The 21900-nt window shown below is 40.1% G+C and overlaps 1 protein-coding gene across 1 annotated transcript in view; it reads right to left on the bottom strand.

Annotated features, from left to right (window-relative positions):
- ASCC1 (activating signal cointegrator 1 complex subunit 1) overlaps positions 1–21900 on the bottom strand; it is a 125176-nt gene that overhangs the window by 14560 nt on the left and 88716 nt on the right. Inside the window, exon 9 of the mRNA XM_021706158.1 lies at positions 18051–18136. Within this exon, the coding sequence (XP_021561833.1) occupies positions 18051–18136 (86 nt within the window). The remainder of the gene's footprint in view (positions 1–18050; positions 18137–21900) is intronic.

The following is a 21900-nucleotide window of genomic DNA, read 5'->3' as shown; positions in this document are numbered from 1 at the left end:
TTCCTACAAGAAGAACTGGCATCCCACTCAAAGAGTTCATAGGAGTGACATCAGAGGAACCAAAGACAATTGAATATTTATTCCCCCTCTCAAATGTACCAAGCAAGCATCTAGCTTAGTGTTTAATATTTAGTAGGTATTCAGTAAACATTACCAAATATTTATTTTTCATTCTGATAAGAACCAGAAATGATTTTAAGAAAGTTAGCATTAACTTCTTAATTTATTCTGCTTTCACTGCCATTGCCAAACCCTGGCCTATTTCTTGTTATTGTGCTGCCTAGGCCCTTTCAAAACCCCTTGCATCATTCCCTGCCTGAGCCAAGACTACACATGGAAGTATTCCAGTACCACTGCAAAGAGAGAAAAAAAAAAAATCACAGATGAGCAGACAGCAACAGACCAGGGAAGGTGCATTTTTCTAGAATGGATGCTGGCTCTGTCAAAAATCAGCCAATTGCTCATTTTTCAGTTTCATTTTAACAATGACTTCACCTCACTGGTAGCCATATCTTTGGGCACTCTCATTAGTGTTTTAAGACTTCACTTTCCAGGCAAAGTAACACATAAAAAAGTTTTCAGAGAAAAGTTTTGGTGAAACACTGCTTGGATGTGAATCTTCTTTCCCTCACCCCCTTAAACAGACTAAAATAAGAAGCTACAAAACCAAACTGAAGCATTTCAAACTGTACTTTTTCCTTATATATCTGATGCTCTAAGGAACTGCCCAATCGCCTGTCAGAAGTCTTTCAGATCTTTTAAAACACAGTATGTTATTTTTCTATTACAGGAAAAATTTGAAAAGCCCCTAAAAATCTTCTGCAATCTCCTATTTTTGTAAATTTTGTTTTTTAATCATCAAGAATGGAGGCAGAGCCACATCTTATCACTAACATGGCACAAAGCAACAGGCCCCATATTTTGACAAGATGTCTTGTCATACAGTCTCCTTCCTAAACTTCAAATTTTTCTGAAAATCAAGCTAATTGTAAAATCAGCACAATTTACTTACAAGTTCGGTGCATTGGCCGGGCTCAGTGGCTCCACCTGTAATCCTGCGCTTTGGGAGGCCGAGGTGAGTGGATTGCCTGAGCCCACGGGTTTGAGACTCGCCTGGGCAACTTGGCGAGACCTCATCTCTACAATAAATCAAAAAATTAGCCAGGCATGGTAGCGCATGCCTGTAGTTCCAGCTACTTAGAAGGCTGAGGCAGAAGGATCGCTGGAGCCCAGCGGGTCGAGGCTGCGGTGGCCAGGAGAGGCCACTGCACTCCAGTCTGGGCGACAGAGTGACTACAACTCAAAAAAAAAAAAAGTTTGGTGTATTTTATTTTTCATTCAATGTTTTTATTAATATATTCTGTAATAAGGCATAAATGAAGCTGCAAACAAAATCACTGTTCATGTTTCAAGTTAATTAGTATATACCACATAGAAGCACACAATTAGTTTTGAATGTATTCTGAAATTTTTAAAAAGTTAAATGTAAATTTAAGCTCATTATTATGTTTACCAGCTGAGTCTTGTTATGGGGAGCAATAAAGTTGTATCATATTTTGTTTTGTTTTGTTTTGTTTTTTGAGTTGGAGTCTCACTCTGTCGCCCAGACTGGAGTACAGTGGCTGCTCCCGGCCACCGCAGCCTTGACCTGCTGGGCTCCGGCGATCCTTCTGCCTCAGCCTTCCAAGTAGCCGGAAGTACGGGCATGCGCTACCATGCCCGGCTGATTTTTTTATTTATTGTAGAGATGAGATCTCGCTGCCCAGGCGGGTCTCGAACCCGCGGGCTCAGGCAATCCACTCACCTCAGCCTCCCAAAGGCGTGGGATTACAAACTGAGCCACCGAGCCCGGCAGTTGTATCATATTTGAGAAACAAACTTCACTTGTTTTTTTTTTCTTGAGTTGGAGTCTCACTCTGTCACCCAGACTGGAGTGCAGTGGCCGCTCCTGGCCACCACAGCCTCGACCTGCTGGACTCTGGCAATCCTTCCGCCTCAACCTTCCAAGTAGCTGGAAATATAGGCGTGCACGACCACGCCTGGCTAATTTTTTTTTTTGATTTATTGTAGAGATGAGGTCTCGCCAAGTTGCCCAGGTGGGTCTCGAACCCGTGGGCTCAGGCAATCCACTCACATCAGCCTCCCAAAGCATGGAATTACAGGCTGAACCACCGAGCCCAGCTTAAACTTCACTTGTTAATGAAGAATTGTGAGTATGAGCTATAGGTATATTTAGTTTGAAGCTCTCTTTTTCTTGAATTGAGTAACCTCGTTTAAAAAAAAATAAACATTTCAGCCAGGTTCAGTGGCTCAGACTGTAATCCCAGCACTTTGGGAGGCCAAGGCAAATGGATTGCCTGAGTCTGTGGGTTCGAGATGAGCCCAGGCAACTTGGCGAGACCTCATCTCTACAATAATAAAAAAAAAAAAAAATCAGGCACGGTAGCACACGTGCCTGTAGTTCGGGCTACTTGGAAGACTGAGGTGGAAGGATTGCTAGAGCCCAGCAGGTCAACGCTAGCGTGGCCATGAGTGTGCCACTGCACTCCAGCCTCAGCGACAGAGTGAGACTCTAACTCAACAAATAAAAATAAATAAACATTTGCTTTTGGAAAAGAATCAAGCAAACAGAAATTCAGTAGAACTGACTGTTGTTAACTAAATCTTTATGACATACTTCGGATATATGAAGGGTCTATTAAATAAGTGCATCATATTTAATCATAAAGCAGAAGTTGTGTTGGGTGAAATGAAAGAAAATTAAACTAAATTCTGAACTCTAAGACAGAGTCCAGCAAACTTTTTCTGTAAGGGCCAGGAGACCACACAGTCTCCATCACAACTACTCAACTATGCCAAACAGTGCATAAACAAATGAGCCTGGCTGTGTTCCAATAAAGTTTTATTTAGGGCCAGGCACAGTGGCTCAAGTCTGTAATACCAGCACTTTAGGAGGCCAAGGTGAGAGGATTGCCTGAGCCCAGGGTTTCGAGACCAGTGTGGGCAACTTAGTGAGACCTTGTTTTTACAATAACTCAAAAAATTAGCTGGGCATGGTGACACATGCCTGTAGTTCCAGTTACTTGGAAGACTAAGGTAGGAGGATCGCCTGAGCCTAGCAGGTCGAGGCTGCGGTGGCCGTAAGCGTGCCACTACACTCCAGCCTGGGCAACAGAGTGAGACTCCAACTCAAAAAAACCCCCAAAAACAAAAAGAACCCAAAGTTTTATTTATTTGAATTTTACATAATTTTCATGTCATAAAATATTCTTCTTTTGATGTTTCCCAATCATTAAAAAAATGTAAAAATATTCATGATTTGGGGGTCATACAAAAACAGATAGTGGGCCATATTTGGCCTTCAAACTGTAGTTTGCTGAGCCCTGCTCTAAGAGTCCATGATCTGAAGTATGGGATAAAATATACTAGTGTTCTACTAAGGATGCATAAAGAAAAATCTTTTTCTTCTGCCCTTCCAAAATCTGACTTCTGTGGAAAACAGCTTTAATCAGTCAGTCCAAAAAAGTTTCCTGAGTGCTTGCCAGGTGCAAGACACATTGCTAAGCACGGAGAGGCACATTAGAGTTCTCAACATCAAAGCAGGTGGAGGCGGGAAGGAGTTGAGAGATGGAGGGAGCTCCCTTGACTTGGATGGAGGAGGAGGTGATATCTATGTTGCATTCTGAAGAATGAGTATGATTTGGAGAGAAGAAGATAGCAGCAAAAGAAAAACAGGGAGATAAGGACAAAACCTTTGGGAGTAACCATATTTGGGAATGAATTTTTTAAAAAAGTAGATCCAGAGGCAGAAAGAAAACCAGACGAGCCAACTGCCACTGAAGCCAAGAAAAGAAAGCATTTGAAGGAGAAAGGGACTTAATACTCTTAATATTGTTACTGGGGAAAAAGTAAAAGTATGCTAGAGCACTGAACAAATAGGGGCTATCAATGACTTTTTTATAGTGTTGTTTTGGTACAATGATAGAGGTGAAAGACAGGTTGGAGAATAGTTTTAAAGGAAAGATGGCAGGAAGAATAGCTTTATACTACTTAATCAGATTAGCAAAATAGATGCTCCTTTTTTTTTTTTTTTTTAAGAGTTGGAGTCTCACTCTGCCACCGAGACTTCCGGCCACCGCAGCCTCGACCTGCTGGGCTCAGGTGATCCTTCCACCTCAGCCTTCCAAGTAGCCGGAATTACAGGCATGCGCTACCACGCCTGGCTGATTTTTTGATTTATTGTAGAGATGAGGTCTTGCTGACCAGGCGGGTCTCGAACCAGCGGGCTCAGGCAATCCACTCACCTCGGCCTCCCAAAGCGCGGGATTACAGGCTGAGCCACTGAGCCCAGCCAGATTCCCCTTTCTTAAAATAAAAAACACTCTAATGAAAAATAAAACTACATTCTTGGTAGATTGCTCTAATATGAAACATTATAATTAGGAAGTTGTTCTTTATATCAATTAAAATCTTATACCCTTTGAAATTAAATGGTCCAATTTATGTGGTAAAAAAACAGTTAATAAAAGCTGCATCTATCCTACATGTTGCAACAAGGCACAGCCAATAATTCAACAAGCTTTTCTGTTTAAAACACACACACACATACACACACACATACACACACACACACACACACACACACACACACACACACACACACACACCCCAAATGGTTAAGTGTCCTACTCAACTCCTAAGTACATGACTGTCTTTCCCTTTTTATTTTGATTTATTTTTATTTTTTATTTTTTTGAGTTGGAGTCTCACTCTGTCGTCCAGACTGGAGTGCAGTGGCCGCTCCCGGTCACCGCAGCCTCGACCTGCTGGGTTCTGGCGATCCTTCCTCCTCAGCTTTCCGAGTAGCCAGAATTACAGGCGCACGCTACCACGCCCGGCTAATTTTTTGATTTATTGTAGAGATGAGGTCTCGCCTGCCCAGGCAGGTCTCGAACCCGCAGGCTCAGGCAATCCACTCACCTCAGCCTCCCAAAGGCACAGGATTACAGGCTGAGCCACTGAGCCTTTCCCTTTTTAAAAAAATTTTTTATTTCAACATAGTTTCAGACTTATAGAAATATAATAAGAATAGTAAAAAGAATTCTTGGATATCTTTATCCTCCAATCTTTTTTAATAACTTACTTTAAGAAAAGCTCTTTTTTTTTTTTTTTTTTTTTTGGAGAAAGCAGGATTTATTGAGAGGACAGAAAAGCACCCACAATGGGAGGGAAACCAAAAAGGTTGCCCAAGAAAAGCATTCTTTGGGTTTGGGTCACGTACAGTGGCTCATATCTGTAATCCTAGCACTTTGGGAGGTGGGGTAGAGGGGAGAGAGTGGGGGAGAGGATATCTCCAGTAAATATTAGCTAATATTAGCAGTAAATTTGAGCCACCGTATCCAGCCTGCCATTCAGTTTTTTTATTTTTATTTTTTTGTTTGTTTGTTTGTTGTTTTGTTTTTTTTTTCTGAGTTTGAGTCTCACTCTGTCGCCCAGACTGGAGTGCAGTGGCCGCTATCGGCCACTGCAGCCTCAACCTGCTGGGCTCTGGCAATCCTTCCACCTCAGCATTCCAAGTAGCTGGAACTACGGGCGCGCGCTACCACACCCGGCTAATTTTTTGATTTGTTGTAGAGATGAGGTCTCACCAAGTTGCCCAGGAGGGTCTCGAACCCGCAGGCTCAGGCAATTCACTCACCTCAGCCTCCCAAGGAGCGGGATCAGGCTGAACCATCGAGCCCGGCTTTGCCATTCAGTTTTAAAACTACTAGGGTCAAGTAGTTTAGTTAAAGTTGTCCAGGATTCAACCACAGTTGTAGGAAAGAAAAGTACAATATAAGCTCACTTAAAATTCATTGGGCATCTTTAACCTGCAGATTGATGTTTTTCACCAGTTATGCCCCATTCTCCCTTTTACTTTCCTGAGACACCAATTAAATATATGTTAGATCTCCTTACTCTATTCTGTATGTCCTTTATTCTCTTTCTGTAACTTTTATCTTTCTCTGTTCATGCAGTATTCTAGATAATTTAACTTCCAGTTCACTATTTCTCTCTTCAGCTATATTTAATTTGCTGTTAAACCTATACAACTGAGCTCTTAATTTCAGTTATAGTTTTTTATCGTTCTGACATTTCTATCAGGTTCTTTTTCAAAACTGCTATATCACTTTCCTTTTTAAATAGTTCACAATTACCTGATAAAAAATTTAAGTTTGGCTTTGATTTATTTGAACACAGTAAGTTTTAGTACAAAACTGATAAATATAGTATGTCATGTATTTATGAGTTTTGGCACTCTGTCTGCTTATTGTGACTGGTTTCCTCACGTGCCTCGTCATCTCTGACTCTGTACTGGCCATTTGGTGGGGAAAGGTTCCCTGGAGAAATATTTTTAGACAGAGGGTAATGATACTTTCTTCCAGAGAAGATTTTTTTTTTTTTTTTTTTTTTTTTTTTTTTGGAGCCTCACTCTGTCACCCAGGCTAGAGTGCAGTGGCACACTTACAGCCATCCCAGCATCGACCTGCTGGGCTCTGGGGATCCTTCCTCCTCAGCCTTTCAAGTAGCCGGAACTACAGGCACACGCTACCACACCCAGCTAATTTTTAATTTATTGTAGAGATGAGGTCTCGCCAAGTTGCCTGGGCTGGTCTTGAAACCATGGGCTCAGGCAATCCACTCACCTCGGCCTCCCAAAGTGCTGGGATTACAGGCTGAGCCACCGAGCCCAGCCAAAGAAGATTCTTGTTTGCCACTGCCACATGCCCCGAAGCACTACCAGCCCAGAGCCTCCTTCATCCAAGTTCAAGACTTCAGAGTCTATTTTCTCCATTTAAATTCCTAATAGTTAATTTTTACATTGACTGAGAACCCTCTTTGTCATATTTCCCCCTCATAATTTCTCTGCCATTTGCCAGAGATTTCCTTGTCTTTTTCTTGCCGTCCTTGATTGAACATATGTATGTGTGAGCACATATGTGTAATTTCCAAAATTGCTTGATCTTATTCTCTACTTGATCCTTATTCTTATTCTCTATTTGATCCTTTTTTAAAAATATTTTTATTTTCCAAATGATTCTTCAAAAAGTTGTATGTTTGTTTTACTAACAACTGCTAGTTCACAGAATTGTCAAGAATAATGTAGCTGCTTTCAGTGCTATAGAAAAAAGTTATTACAAAATATTAACATGTCCAAGTGAACAGCAATTAGTAATATAAGCATTAAAACCTTGGAGAGAAAGTGACATTTGCTTTGTAATTTTATTTATATGAGATTAAAAATTTAACTCACAGACATGTAGACATACAAAGTAGTGAAAAAGACATCATAGCCATGATGAAAATCAAGAGTGGTAACTTTAACCTAAATTCAACTTGCTGTTATATATCCTGCTATAATAATACAATGATTATCATATAGCAACAGACTATTAAAGGAAAGACTTTCTGAAAAATGGAATTTTGAGGAAAAAAAATCTAAAAAAGAGCCAAATGACTAAGAAATAATTTTCAAGAACAGTATATAATATGGCTGAGTATTAAACTGGATAATACAAAAAGTTTTCTTCCAAAGTGAAATAATATACTTTCTAAATGCTAGTTTCCCTTTGCAGACATTAAAATCTTTTTTTTTAAAGTTACAAGGCTTCTGGTCCAACATTGAGAAGTTTAGAGGTTGCTCCTCTGTCTTAACAAGTAAAAAGCTGAACAAACGAAAAACCTAACAACTCTTCTTAAATCTGTCAGAGAAGTGAGGTCACATGACAAATTGCTGCCCCCAAACTGGAGAGACACACAGGTGGATACAGTAAGAGAGTCACAACCTAAGTCAGGAGGAGAAACCCCAGAGAGTAGAAAACCCTAACTGTAATTCACGAACTGCTGGCAGCTGTAGGGCAAGCCTGAGAGTTAAAAACCCCAGGGGACACAGTCAAAGGGTATTGCTTAGTTTTACCTCCAGGAGTTCTTCCAGGTCTTCACCATGGCTATTGGAGAAAAATCCCCTCCTGCTTCCAGAAGAGGAAAAAAGGAATCATTTGAAATATGCCAGAGCACTTTGTTCTTAAGCCCTCCTCTCAGAAGAAACTATTTTACCAGCACCTAATCTGCTGGGGTTGTATCAAAGCCTAACACACCTGAGAGAAGGGAAATACCCAGCTCAACGTGGCTCTAGGAGGAACCCCTCTTTAGCTCCCTCTAGCCTTTCACATAGGGGCAGGGAAATACACAACTCCCAGATCCCCTAACCATTCTGCTCCACTTAAGGGTGGGCGATGAGAAGCACAGTGACATTCACAGTCCAGTGGTACAGGCTCACCAAAAGACCTAATCATGGCATTATACAACACTTTTCCTCCCTCGAACCTTACCAACATTCTACCAAAGGTCTACGAGAATCCCTTTCATCCCAAACAGCATGTCCAGATATCAACAAAAAATTACAAGGCATAATAAAAGGCAAAAAATACAATTTGAAGAGACAGAGCAGACATGAGAACCAGAATCAGACATGGCAGGGATGCTGGAATTATCAGACTGGGAATTTAAAACAACTATGATTAATATGCTAAGAATAATAATGCCAAAACAGATGAATAATGTAGGCAATGAAATGGAAATTTTAAGAAAGAATAAAAAAGAAATATCAGTGATTAAAAACACTGTAACAAAAATGAAGAATTTCTTTGATGGGCTCATTAGTAGACTGGTCATGGATGACATGTCTCCGAAACAATCTGAGTTTGAGGATGTGATAATAGAAACTTTCAAAACTGAAAAGCAAAGAGAACAAAGACTGAAAAAACGGAACAGAATATCCAAGAACTGACACAACTACAAAAGGTATAACATACACATCATACAAATACTAGAAAGAAAAAATGAAAACTATATTTGAAGCAATAAAGATAGAGAATTTTCTCAAATTAATGTCAAACTACAGACTTAGGAAGTTCAGAGAATACCAAGCAATATAAGTGCAAAAGAAAATTGTACCTAGACATATCATATTCACACTTCCAAATATTAAAGGAAAAAAATCTAGAAGGAAACCAGAGGGGAAAAACAAAGATACGAATTACATCTGACTTCTCCTCAGAAACCATGTGATCAAGAATAGAGTGGAATGAAATATTTAAAGAGCTGAGAGAGAAAAAAATCCACCAACTTAGAATTCTGAACCCTATGAATTATCCTTTACAAAAGAAGGAGAAACACTGTGTAAGAGGTATCCAATGGGGGAGGGAGGGAAAGAGAAGAAACCATGCAATCAAAATGAGAGGAGTGAAATGCGAAATAAACAAATAAGTAAACAAATATACACACATCTATACTTATATTACACACACACACACATACACACACACATGCACGCACGCACACACATATTTTTTAATAGTCAGAGCCCCAGGTTGGAATGAAGAGGCACACTCATGGTTACTGAAGCCTCAACCTGCTGGGCTCTGGCGATCCTTATACCTCAGCCGTCCAAGTAGCTGGAATTACAGAGGCACACCACCACATCTGGCTAATTTTTTGATTTATTGTAGAGACAAGGTATTGCCAAATTGTTCCGGCTGGTCTCGAACCCCTGGGCTCTGGCTATCCTCTCACCTCCGCCTCCCAAAATGCTGGGATTACAGACATGAGCCACAGCGCCCAGCTGGAGTAAAATATTTAAAGTACTGAGAGAAATAAACCCACCAACCTAGAATTCTGAACCCTGAGAAACTATCCTTTAAAAATGAAGGAGAAAATTGTGTAAGGGGTATCCAGTGGGGAGGCATGAGACCATACAATCAAGAAGAGAGTGGTGTGAAATATTTAAAGCACTGAGAGAAAAAACCCATCAACCTAGAATTCTGAGTCTTGTGAAATTCTCCTTTAAAAATAAAGGAGAAATAAACACTTGTTCAGACAAACAACAATTGAGGGAATCTGCTGTCAGTAGAACTGCCTTGCAAGAAATGTCAAAAGAAGTTTTTCAAAGAGAAGGGAAATGACGTACGTCAGAAACTTGGATCTACGTAAAGGAAGGAAAAAGGAAAAACATCAGAGAATGAACAAGTGATGGTAAAACAAAAGCTTTTAGTTTTTTATTTGTAATTGACCTAAAATAGTAGTTTGTTCAAAATAATAATAGTAACAACGTACTTGATTATGCGTGCTTACACATATATCTTATGTATACAAGTGAAATGAATAATAGCACTGATACAAGGGACAAGAGTGACGATTAGAAATATTTTATTTTATTTTGTAATTATTTTATTTTATTTTTTAAATGTAGGGTACAAATGACGGTTAGGTACATATGTGGTTCATCATACAGGTAAAGTGTAGGTACCCTTATTGTTGTTATGTGTCCCCCTCCCCCGGCAGTGTCCCACTACTGTCAATCCCTTTCTTATAGTATTATGATAAATGTTCAGGGTCCACTTATGAGTGAGTACATGTGGTACTCAGATCTCTGTTTCTGTGATATACTCATATCCATTCAGGTTGCTGCTAAGTTCATAATTTTGTTTTTCTTTATGGCTGCATAATATTCCATGTAAATATATCACATTTTCTTTATCCAGTCTGGCTAACATTTTATTATTATAAGGTACTTGTACTACTATGGAGTTGTACAGTGTTATCTGAAAGTGGACTTGGATCAGTGTAAATGTATTGTACTGCAAACTCTAGGGCAACCATTAAAGAAAGGTGAAAAAAAGAGTTATATGCTAAGAAAGCAGAGGAAGAACTTATGTATTACACTCAATCAAAAACAATAAAAAGGCAGAAAAATTATGGGAGGCCAAAACAGGAACAATGAATAAGGGCAACACATAGAAAACAGTAGCACATATTGTAAATATTAATCCAACTATATCAATAAGTAACCACTTTGAACATCAGTGGTCTAAAAACACCAATTAAAAGAGACTATTGGCTGGGCTCGGTGGCTCAGCCTATAATCCCAGCATTTTGGGAGGCTGAGGCGAATGGATTACCTGAGCCCATGGGTTCAAGACCAGCCCTGGCAACTTGGCAAGACCTCATCTCTACAATAAATCAAAAATTAGCCAGGCATGGTAGCACACGCCTAAAGTTCCAGCTACTTGGAGGGCTGAGGCAGAAGCATTGCCGGAGCCCAGCAGATCAAGGCTGCAGTGGCTTGGGAGTGTGCCACTGCACTCCAGTCTGGGAGACAGAGTGAGACTCCAACTCAAAAAAAAAAAAAAAAAGAGATAGAGAGACTGTCAGAGTAGATTTTTTTTTAAAACACCCTGCAGTGGCTATGAGCATGCCACTGCACTCTAGCCTGGGCAACAGAGTGAGACCCCAACATCAAAAGATACAGAAGCAGCAATGCCAGAAAACAAACTGGCATTAGATAAGTTGGCAGAAGGGTTCTGATTATTAGATATTGCTACTGACTTCTCTTATTTATTTATTTTTTATTTTTTATTTTTTTGAGTTGGGGTCTCACTCTGTCGTCCAGACTAGAGTGCAGTGGCTGCTTCTGGCCACCGCAGCCTCGACTTGCTGGGCTCCGGCGATCCTTCCGCCTCAGTCTTCCGAGTAGCCGGAATTACAGGCATGCGCTACCACGCCCAACTGATTTTTTGATTTATTGTAGAGATGAGGTCTCACTGCCCAGGCGGGTCTCAAACCCGCAGGCTCAAGCAATCCACTCACCTCAGCCTCCCAAAGGTGTGGGATTACAGATTGAGCCACCGAGCCCGGCTTACTGACTTCTTTTAAAACATGGACCCTTTGACAACAGGGCACTAAAACTAAAGTAAATAATGAAATAAGATTTGGTGCCATATAGAAACGTTTTTAGAGAAATCAAAATGTAAATACATCAGACAGAAACTAAGATGTGTTTCTGTAAAGCTACACCAAGTGTCCAGGCTCTCTTGCCTCCCCTCCACCTCCTGCACCTCTTCCTACTTTACCTAACACAGAGGCCAGCCCTTCCTCTTCTGCCTCTTCCTCAGCTTCTCATTGTGAAGACAACAAAGATGAAGAACTTTATGATGATCTGCTTTAATGAATAGTAAATATATTTTTTCTTCTTAAGAAAAACCCAAAACATCCAATTATATGCTCTTTAAAAGAAATCCGCTTTAGGCCGGGCTCAGTGGCTCAGCCTGCAATCCCGCGCTTTGGGAGGCCGAGGTGAGTGGATTGCCTGAGCCCGTGGGTTTGAGACCCACCTGGGCAACTTGGTGAGACCTCATCTCTACAATAAAAATCAAAAAATTAGCCGGGCATGGTAGCATGCGCCTGTAGTTCCAGCTACTTGGAAGGTTGAGGCAGAAGGATCGCCGGAGCCCAGCGGGTCGAGGCTGTGGTGGCCGGGAGCGGCCACTGCACTCCAGTCTGGGCGACAGAGTGAGACTCCAACACACACACACACACACAAATCCGCTTTAAATATAAAGACACATAGAGATTAAAAATAAAGGGATAGAGAAAGGTATAGTCTCTAACACTAACCAGAAGAGGAGCAGGTATATTAATTTCAGATACAGCAGACTTCAGAGCCAGGAAAGTTATTAGGGATAAAGAGGAGCACTACATAATGATAAAGGGGTCAACTGTCTAAGAAGACATAACAATCCTTAACAAATATGTGCCTAACAACAAAGCATAAAAACACATAAGGCAAAAACTGAAAGAAGCAAGAAGAAACAGATGAATCCATTATTATGGTGAAAGATGTTAAGCCCCCGTACCAAAAATGGACAGATCTAGCAGGTAGAAAATCAGTTAAGGATACAGTTGAGCTCAACAGCACCAACTGACTAGTATTAATTGACATCTAAAGAATCCGTCATCCAACAACAGCAGATTACATATTCTCCTCAAGCTCAAAGGGAACCTTTACCAAGACAGTCCACATTCTGGGAAATAAAACACACTTTAATAAATTTAAAAGAATAAAAATCATACAATGTCTGCCCTTGAGCCATAATGGACTTGAAATCAGTAACAGAAAGAGAGCTGGAAAATTCCAAATCAGATGTAGATTAAACACACTTCCAAATAATACATGGGTCAAAGAAGAAATCTCAAGAGAAACTAAAGATAGCTTAAACTAAATGAAAATGAAAAGACAACTTACCAAAGTGTGTGAGATGCATCAAAAGCAGTGTTTAGAGGGAAATTTATAGTATTGGACGAACATGTTAGAAAGAAGAAGGATGTCAACGTGGGGGAGGTTGTGTATGTGCAGGGAAGTGGTATATGAGCACACTGGACCTGCTGCTCAGTTTTGCTGTAAACTTAAAACTGTTCTAAAAAAATAAAAGTGACTGCATAGTTCTAAATCTCACCTCTCTTCTCTAGAATGAATGCATCTTTTCTATATTCTTCTAATACTTCAAAACAAAATATTCATTCAAAACAAGGCTCTCCACTGACAGTGTTTAAGAACTTAACTACTCCTTTGTTATCTTAGGACAGACTGACTAAAGAGTTGGTCAGGGAGGAACATGGAAGTCAAGTTCTACTTTTCAATCTTGGTAGTAGCTACATTGTTCATTTTATGATTATTTTGTTAAATAGCACACATATATGTTATGTACATATATACCAGCAAAAAAGAATAGCAATTTTTTAAAAACTTTCCTTTACAAAACTTTTCTAAATTGGGCATGGTCGCTGACGCCTGTAATCCCAACACTTTGGGAGGCCAAGGCAAGCCTGGGCAACATAGTGAGAACTTGTCTCTACAATAAATAAAAAAATTAGCCAAGGCGTGGTGGTGCACGCTAGTAGTTCCAGCTACTTGGAAGGCTGAGGCCAAAGGATTGCCTGAGTCAAGCAGGTTGAGACAGCAATAGCCCTGAGCGTGCACTCCAGTCTGGGCAACAGAGTGAGACTCCAACTCAAAAGTATAAAAAAACTTATCTAAATAAAGCAAACTAAATAAAGATCTCATTTAAATTTACTCATTCTAATTGTACTCTTAAAGGGTCTAAGGAACAGAAATGGGACAAAACCAAAAATGAATTAAATACTTGAGTGACTTTTATTCACCTCTTTCAAGAAAAGTTTCAATGTGGCTAGACAGATTTAAAACATATTTTCAGGGAAAAGTATTTAAAATTAACATAGTTTAATACTGTCAATCCCATCTTTCTCTAAACTTAAAGATTCTTATATCTAAGATAGAAAAGGCACAAATTAATCTCCCTTGGCTTTTATTTTTCAGGATGCTGAAATGTCTAAAGAAATGGCACTCTTCTAGTGTCCTTCAGTTTTGGACCTACAGTCCTTTCCATTCCTTTTCAAATATATCATTGTGCCTTTATTTGTACCAAATCACCTTCTCTCATGAGTACAACCTAGGACTGGCTCTAATGGTTTCTCTCCACTCTGCAGTCAGAAACTATGCTTCTGAACAGTTAATATCGCAACCCTGTTCAATCTGCTGAGAGCACAATCTTAGGAAACTATTCATAAGTGCCCCCCCCCAAACAGACTGTCATTACTTCTCTCTCCAGAAGCTGGCAGTTAATGCCCATTCTACTTCTAGTGAGCGAGGGAGCAGCTATTTCCTGGCAGTGTGTCTTTGGGTCGGGATGATTTATCCCATTACAAGCTAATCACTGCCTATGGCTATACAAAGAGCATCTCTCAGATGAGAAACGGAAACTCTCTGAAGAGCACCATCCTATTAATTTGGCCTGGGTCTCCTTCACTCGTGTGTCCTCTTTTGGAGCTGTCAGTCTTCCACAAAAACCACCAGAACTGAATGTGTTGATTCCTTTTCAGGTCTGAATAACAGGAGAATGATACTTTCATTGTCAGTTTTTATTTCAAAGTCCTTAGGGAAGGAAAATTCTTATTTTAACTAGGAATAACCAGACACTAGTCTATTACAGCTGCAACAAATCTCAAAAAAGCTGTATAAAAGAAAAATGTGGCTTACACCTCCAAAAGTCATTAAAGATGCTTTTTCCTATTGAGGAACCCGGAATACATGATATTACACCAAGCCAAAAGAATCAATTTTCTTCACGGAGTAGAATAGCAATTGGTTGTTACTCATTAGATTCTCACAGCAATGAGCAATGACTTTCTTTCTTGTTTCGTTTCTTTGAATAGGAGATGAAGTTGACTTCTTTCCCAAGGCTGCCCCCACCAACCAGCATCCCTGATCCTTGGCCTCTGGAGCTGTTAATATGCTGCACACATGTGCTTGGGCTCCCTAACAACCAATGCAGTTAACCTTTCTGTTTACTCCAAGTCAGTTCCTAGCTTGTTAGTGAAATTGATTTTTTTCTTTCTAAACATAATAATCTCATATGGTACAAAAACCATATATATATAAAATTCACTAGTTTTCTAAATCCTTTTTTTTTTTTTAGTTGGAGTCTCACTCTGTTACCCAGACTGGAGTGCAGTGGCCACTCCCGGCCACCGCAGCCTCGACCTGCTGGGCTCTGGTGATCCTTCCGCCTCAGCCTCCCAAGTAGCTGGAACTACAGGCGCATGCTACCATGCCCGGCTAATTTTTTGATTTATTGTAGAGATGAGGGCTCGCCAAGTTGCCCAGGTGGGTCTCGAACCCGCGGGCTCAGGCAATCCACTCACCTCAGCTTCCCAAAGTGCTGGGATTACAGGCTGAGCCACCGAGCCCGACTCTAAATCCTTTTTTTAATGTCAGGGGTTTCAGAGGCCATGGGTTCTCATGTTTTAATTGAAAAAGACATGTCCATTCATGGCAATACCCAAAGGTGGGCTGACAACAGCTACTTCAGAATACAGTGATTGCCTCTTATATATGGGGATAGGCAGTAACTGTTGTCGCCCATAATCTACCTTTATTCTGAAAAAGAAGTTAATTCCCTTGACTGAATATAGGTGAAGGTTGTATTTTCTGGAACTAATGATTAGGGAGTAAAATGTGAGAAACTATACTAAAGGATACTTTGTTATAACTATCTGTCTTCGAAGGTACTTCTCTTCCATTCTTTGCCCCATCATTCTCTATTGTAATTGCCTATTAACTGTCTATACCCCTCAAAAACAGGGAGTTCCTAGAAGGCAGGGTTGGATTGCATCAAAATCTTCAGAGCACATGGTCTGGCAGATGACATAAAGTCACTGAGTATTTCTGTTAAGGGTTCCTATTATATTCAACACAAAAGTCTAATTCTTAATTAGTCACAGTTTTAGACTAACTAGCACACTCACTGCCCAAAGTTTATGAAACAAGTTTTAGTCAGACATTATCCCAGTTGAGAAAGATATGCCTGACTGCTAACGATCTCCACCTGAAGCATCTTTATAGAAAAGAAGCAGAAACAATAATAAATTTGTAAGTTTTGAGTCGTTTTGTTCAGCTTCAGACTCTGCTACTAACTAGCAGAACCTTTGAACCTTAATGAATCTTGTGTCAAGAGATTAAAGTGGGGAATTGGACTAAAGAATTTCTAGATGCCTAGCTAGGCCCCTGCTCAAAAACTGACGAGGCATCAATTAGTAAGGGCACTACTGACATAGCAAGCCCTTGTGAACACTAGAGGGAGCCACATTCATGCCATTGCTGGGGTGGTTCAGAAGATTTTAAGAAAAAGTCTCTTTAAATGGAAAACTGACTTTCCAGAATGACAGAAATTCCATACCAAGTGAGGGATTCATATTGTTCCTCCAGCCACCCCACAGGCTCTTTGCCATCACCTCCTTCTTACAGAAGTCAGAAAACCTTACACCTGACTTGCACCAACACACCAGAGTAATTTTAATTCTGTGAGAAACAAGTTGGCTTGGAGCCATTCCTCACGATTTATTTCCTCATTCAGCCGATTTTCTTTCTTAATCAAATTAAAAACAATACAAAGCAAAGCAATTAGTGGTGATATTGGAAAATCCCCAAAGAAGGGAGATAAAGGAGGAGATTCATATCACACTGAAACTGTGCCTGGGAAAAACAGTAGAGTTAACTACAACTGAATTCATTAGTAGTCTGCCACTCAAACCCAGAGCTACTTTAAAAACAAGAAAACTCAAAAAGAGAAAAGACAGTCAAGGAAAGAAAGAAATCAACACAGCTCTGCAATGTGGGTGCTGGAATGCCTGCCTGAGTGAATGGCTGTCACTGCCCTATTGGGCTCCGTGTAAGAGGCTCACAGCTGCTGAAAAGTGATGTCATTAATTAGAGGCAATAGGGTCACATTAGGCATTTGGCAAGAAAACTGTAAGGTGACAAGATAAAGGAATGGAGGATGAGGGGGAAAGAAAAAGCAGAAGCTTATTCTGACATTATTATCTACTCTCTCCTCCACCTCCAAAAAGCACCCATGGCCTTGAAAATGTTTGACCTAAACCATTATAGAACAAGTAAAATGAGGAATCAAAAACCTCTCCATTAGTATCAACCTATGTTTCCCTTTGCCCAGAGGAATAATGGCATGTTAACCTGACAGAAAGGGCATAAATCATGAATATTACAGAATGTAGTCTGTGGGAGAGAGATAAATGCGATCCTGATGAACCCTTCTTATTTATATTTCATAGACTAATTCAACCCTCAGAAAAGCAAAGCCTCAACGGTCAGAAATGGACCACCTACTTTTTAGGACACAAGCTGTTCCTGAGTAAAAATAGATTATAAAGCAGCTTCAGAGAGTGACTTTGTGGGTTAGGAGAAAAATCTACTAGAACAAGACAAACAATTATTTTCCACTTAAAAAATGCAAACTCAAACCTCCAGAGGTAAGTACAGAGTAAACTTCATCAGGTTAACACCAACTTCGTCCTATGGGTCCAAGCAGGTGGGATACCTAATTATTTCTTAAATCATCAATTTCAAGTACTCCACAAGTGCCAAAGTCTTAACAGAGTCAAGATTTCTCTTTTCCTTTAGAACATTTTAAAACAACAAACAAACAAACAAACACCCTTTTCTAACAGCCCTTTCAATCAATGATCCTCACAAGAAGTACAAGAAAACATACTCCATTGTTAAAAGAACAACTTGTTTTCTCTCTTATTTAGGACACATGCCAAAGGATTTCCAATTCACTCTGCTTCGTACTGACCTTTAAAATGTTTCGGCCATCAAATGATTCTCTTTCCTTGAAGATATATTTGCCATCTGCTGTGTAGAGATTGTACCTGCCTTCAGCTGTAAATATTCCAAAGATAACGTTAGAAGAGATTGGACTATTTATCTCTTGGATTTCTATATGAACACAAATACAACCAGCAAAACTTTCATGTGCTACCTGGAAAATGGCATAATGTAGAGGGAAAAACATGAGGCTATGAATCAAGAGACCTGGCTTGTAGTCCCAGCTCTGTCATCAACACACTCAATATACATTTATTCATTTATCAGTCTCCATATAAGCACCATATGTACTTCTTAATTATGCAACTAGCTACATTCTTTAGCAAATTATGTCTCCTCATGGACCTCAGTTTTTTGTTGACAAAGTTTCTGGTTAAGACTAAGTGATCTCCAAAGGTTCCTTAACAGTCTACAAACCCAAGATAAGCTGCACATAATTTTAAATATGTAAAAATACACAAGAGTTTGTACATCAACTAATCAAAACTTCTGGCAACCATCCTTTGTACTGATTTAAGGAGTTCTCCAATGTGTATAAGAGCCTTTTAGTTACAATCAAAAGTTATCCTTACAGATATTCTACACAGGAAAGCAGCAGATCTATGACCTTAGCCTAAACAAAAGCTGTGCTCTTGCTTCTTGAGTTAATTTAGGTTGCATATCCCAAAAAATGTCCTTAAGGGTTGGCAAGAAAAAGAATATCAAAGGAAAAGGAAACGGGGGGGGGGGGAAGTAACATAATTTCATACCTTTTCAAGTAAAATTTCAGCACAAAAGAGTCCAAGGTACAAAAAATTCAAAGTACTCTCAAGAATCATTTAATTCTCAGAATACTTTCTGAAATGTTAAATCCTTTCCTGTCCACTGACAGACCTTCAAAAATATTTATTTCCACCTTTGAGTATGTTCTTTCACTTACATAGGCTTGGAGAGTACCAGGTCAGAACTGATCAAATATATCTAGAGTTCTAACAACCCCATGAACATACATAATACAGTTTAGGTAGCCCACTGGAGTTACACATGGTTAACTATGGAACTATATATCTAAAGAGAAGTAGCTTCTTGACCAAAGTCCCAATCATATGCATATTTCACAACTAAAAAATAGATTCCCTTAGGCCGGGCGCGGTGGCTCATGCCTGTAATCCTAGCACTTTGGGAGGCCGAGATGAGAGGATTGCCTGAGCCCACAGGTTTGAGACCACCCTGGGCAACTTGGTGAGACCTCATCTCTACAATAAATCAAAAAATTAGTCAGGCGTGGTAGTGCATGCCTATAGTTCCAGCTACTTGGAAGGCTGAGGAGGAAGGATCACCTGAGCCCAACAAGTCAAGGTTGCGGTGGCCATGAGCATGCCACTGCACTCCAGTCTGGGCAACAGAGTGAGACTCCAACTCAAAAAAATAAAAAAAAAAAAAAGGTTCCCTGTTAAGAGAAAGAAGACATGAAGTTTTGAAAGAACAAGTAAACGAATACCAAGTAAATATTAATTAAAAAGCAGAAATCATATCTGAAGATTGAAATGTTTAATGACAGGTTCAAAATCTATAAGTAGCATTAATTATAAGAGAAATGCAAATCAAAACCAAAATAAGATCCAACACTACACTCACAAGGATGGCTATAATTTTAAAAAAAAACAGATAATAATAAGTGTTGACAAAAATGTGGCGAAACTAAAAAGCTCAAATACTGCTGGTGGAGCATAAAATGATGGAGCAACTTTGGAAAATAATCTGGAAGTTCCTCAAAAGACTAAACATAGATTTACCACATGACCCAGTAATTCCACTGCTGGGTATACACCCAGGAGAGCATAAGCCCATATAAAAGCTTGCACACAGTGCTCATAGCAGCATCGTTCATAACAGCCAAAAAGTGGAAATAACGCAAATGTCCATTAACTGATGAATGGATACGTAAAATGTATTTCCATACAACAGAATATTATTCAGCTATACAAAGGAATGAAGGACTGATACGTGTTACAAATGGGTAAACACTGAAGCCCGTCACAAAAGACGATAATATTGCATGATTCTATTCTTATGAAATGTCCAGAACAGGCAAATCTATGGAGACAGAAAGTAAACTGGCAGTGCCTAGGGCTTGGGGGATGAAGGAGGTAGGAAGACATGGGATGAACTGCCAGTGGGTATGGGGCTTCTTTCTGGAGTGATGGAAATGTTCTAAAATTGACAGTGGTGATGGTTGCACAACTCTGACTATACTGAAACCACTAAGTTGTATACATCAAATGGGTGAATTACATATTACATGAATTATATCTCAATAAAGCTATTATATTTTGAAAATCTGTAAATAGGAAGGGATAAAGAGACTGTGAACACAGAACATTTTCTTACATAAAACTCTAGTGCTAACTGAATATAAACCTGGATCCACACAATTTAGAATATACAGATTCTAACACAACTGAGCTCTACGTTACATAGTCAGTTAATGGAACATGAAATAGTAAATTTTAAGAGCTCTGAAAATTCTGCAGAACCAAGACAAATGTAAAATGCACTAATGATAGCTCTTAAATGTCTAATGAAATACTGCCTTTACCTGCACTGTCCAAAACAGTAGCCACTATACAGATGTAGTTATTCATATTTAAGTTAGTTAAAATTAAATATAAATAAAAGTTCACTTGTGCAGTCTCACTAGCCACCTTATTTTTGTTTTTGTTTTTTGAGTTGGAGTCTCACTCTGCTGCCCAGACTGGAGTGCAGCGGCACACTCATGGCCACCCAGCATCAACCTGCTGGGCTCCAGCGATCCTTCTGCCTCAGTCTTCCAAGTAGCTAGAACCACAGGTGCGCGCTCCCATATCAGGCTAATTTTTTACTTATTGTAAAGATGCAGTCTCACCAAGTTGTCCAGGCCGGTCTCAAACCTGCAGGCTTAGGCAATCTACTCGTCTCAGCCTGCCAAAGTGCTGGGATTACAGGCTGAGTCAGTGAACCCGGTCACTAGCCACCTTTCAAGTGCTTACAACCACATGTAGTTAGTGGCTACCATACTGGATTATCACAGATACAGAATATTCCTATCATCGCAGAAAGTTCTATTAATACAATATGCCAGCCGGGCTCGGTGGCTCAGCCTGTAATCCTGCGCCTTGGGAGCCTGAGGTGAGTGGACTGCCTGAGCCCGCGGGTTCAAGACCCACCCAGGCAACTTGGTGAGACTTCATCTCTACAATAAATCAAAAAATTAGCCGGGTGTGGTAGTGCGTACCTGCAGTTCCAGCTACTTGGAAGGCTGAGGCAGAAGGATCACCGTAGCCCAGCAGGTCGAGGCGCGGTGGCCTCTGCACTCCAGTCTGGGTGACAGAGTGAGACTCCAACTAAAAAAAAAAAAATACAATATGCCTTCTGAACCAATGAATTTAGACTCTCTTTAAACTCTCTGCCTCAGTCAGGCTCAGTGGCTCAGCCTGTAATTCTAGCACTTTGGGAGGCTGAGGCGAGTGGATTGCCTGAGTCCATGGGTTCGATATTAGCCCAGGAAACTTGGCGAGACCTCGTCTTTACAATAAAGCAAAATTAGCTGGGCATGGTAGTGTGCACCTGTAGTTCTGGCTACTTGGAAGGCTGAGGCGAAAGGATTGCCTGAGCCAAACAGGTCGATGCTGGGGTGGCCGTGAGTGTGCCACTGCCCTCCAGCCTGGGCAATGAAGTGAGATCCCAACTCAATAAAATAAAATAAATAAATAAACTCTCTGCCTCTACATAATGATGGGTTTTTTTTTGTTTTGAGTTGGAGTCTCATTCTGTCACCCAGACTGGAGTGCAGTGGCCAC

Source organism: Carlito syrichta, unplaced genomic scaffold, assembly GCF_000164805.1.
Source record: "Carlito syrichta isolate Samal-C Ts95f unplaced genomic scaffold, Tarsius_syrichta-2.0.1 Scaffold315300, whole genome shotgun sequence".
Classification (NCBI taxonomy): Eukaryota; Metazoa; Chordata; class Mammalia; order Primates; family Tarsiidae; genus Carlito; species Carlito syrichta.
The sequence above is the reverse complement of the archived record's forward strand: the minus strand, read 5'-3'. Positions and strand labels throughout refer to the sequence as shown.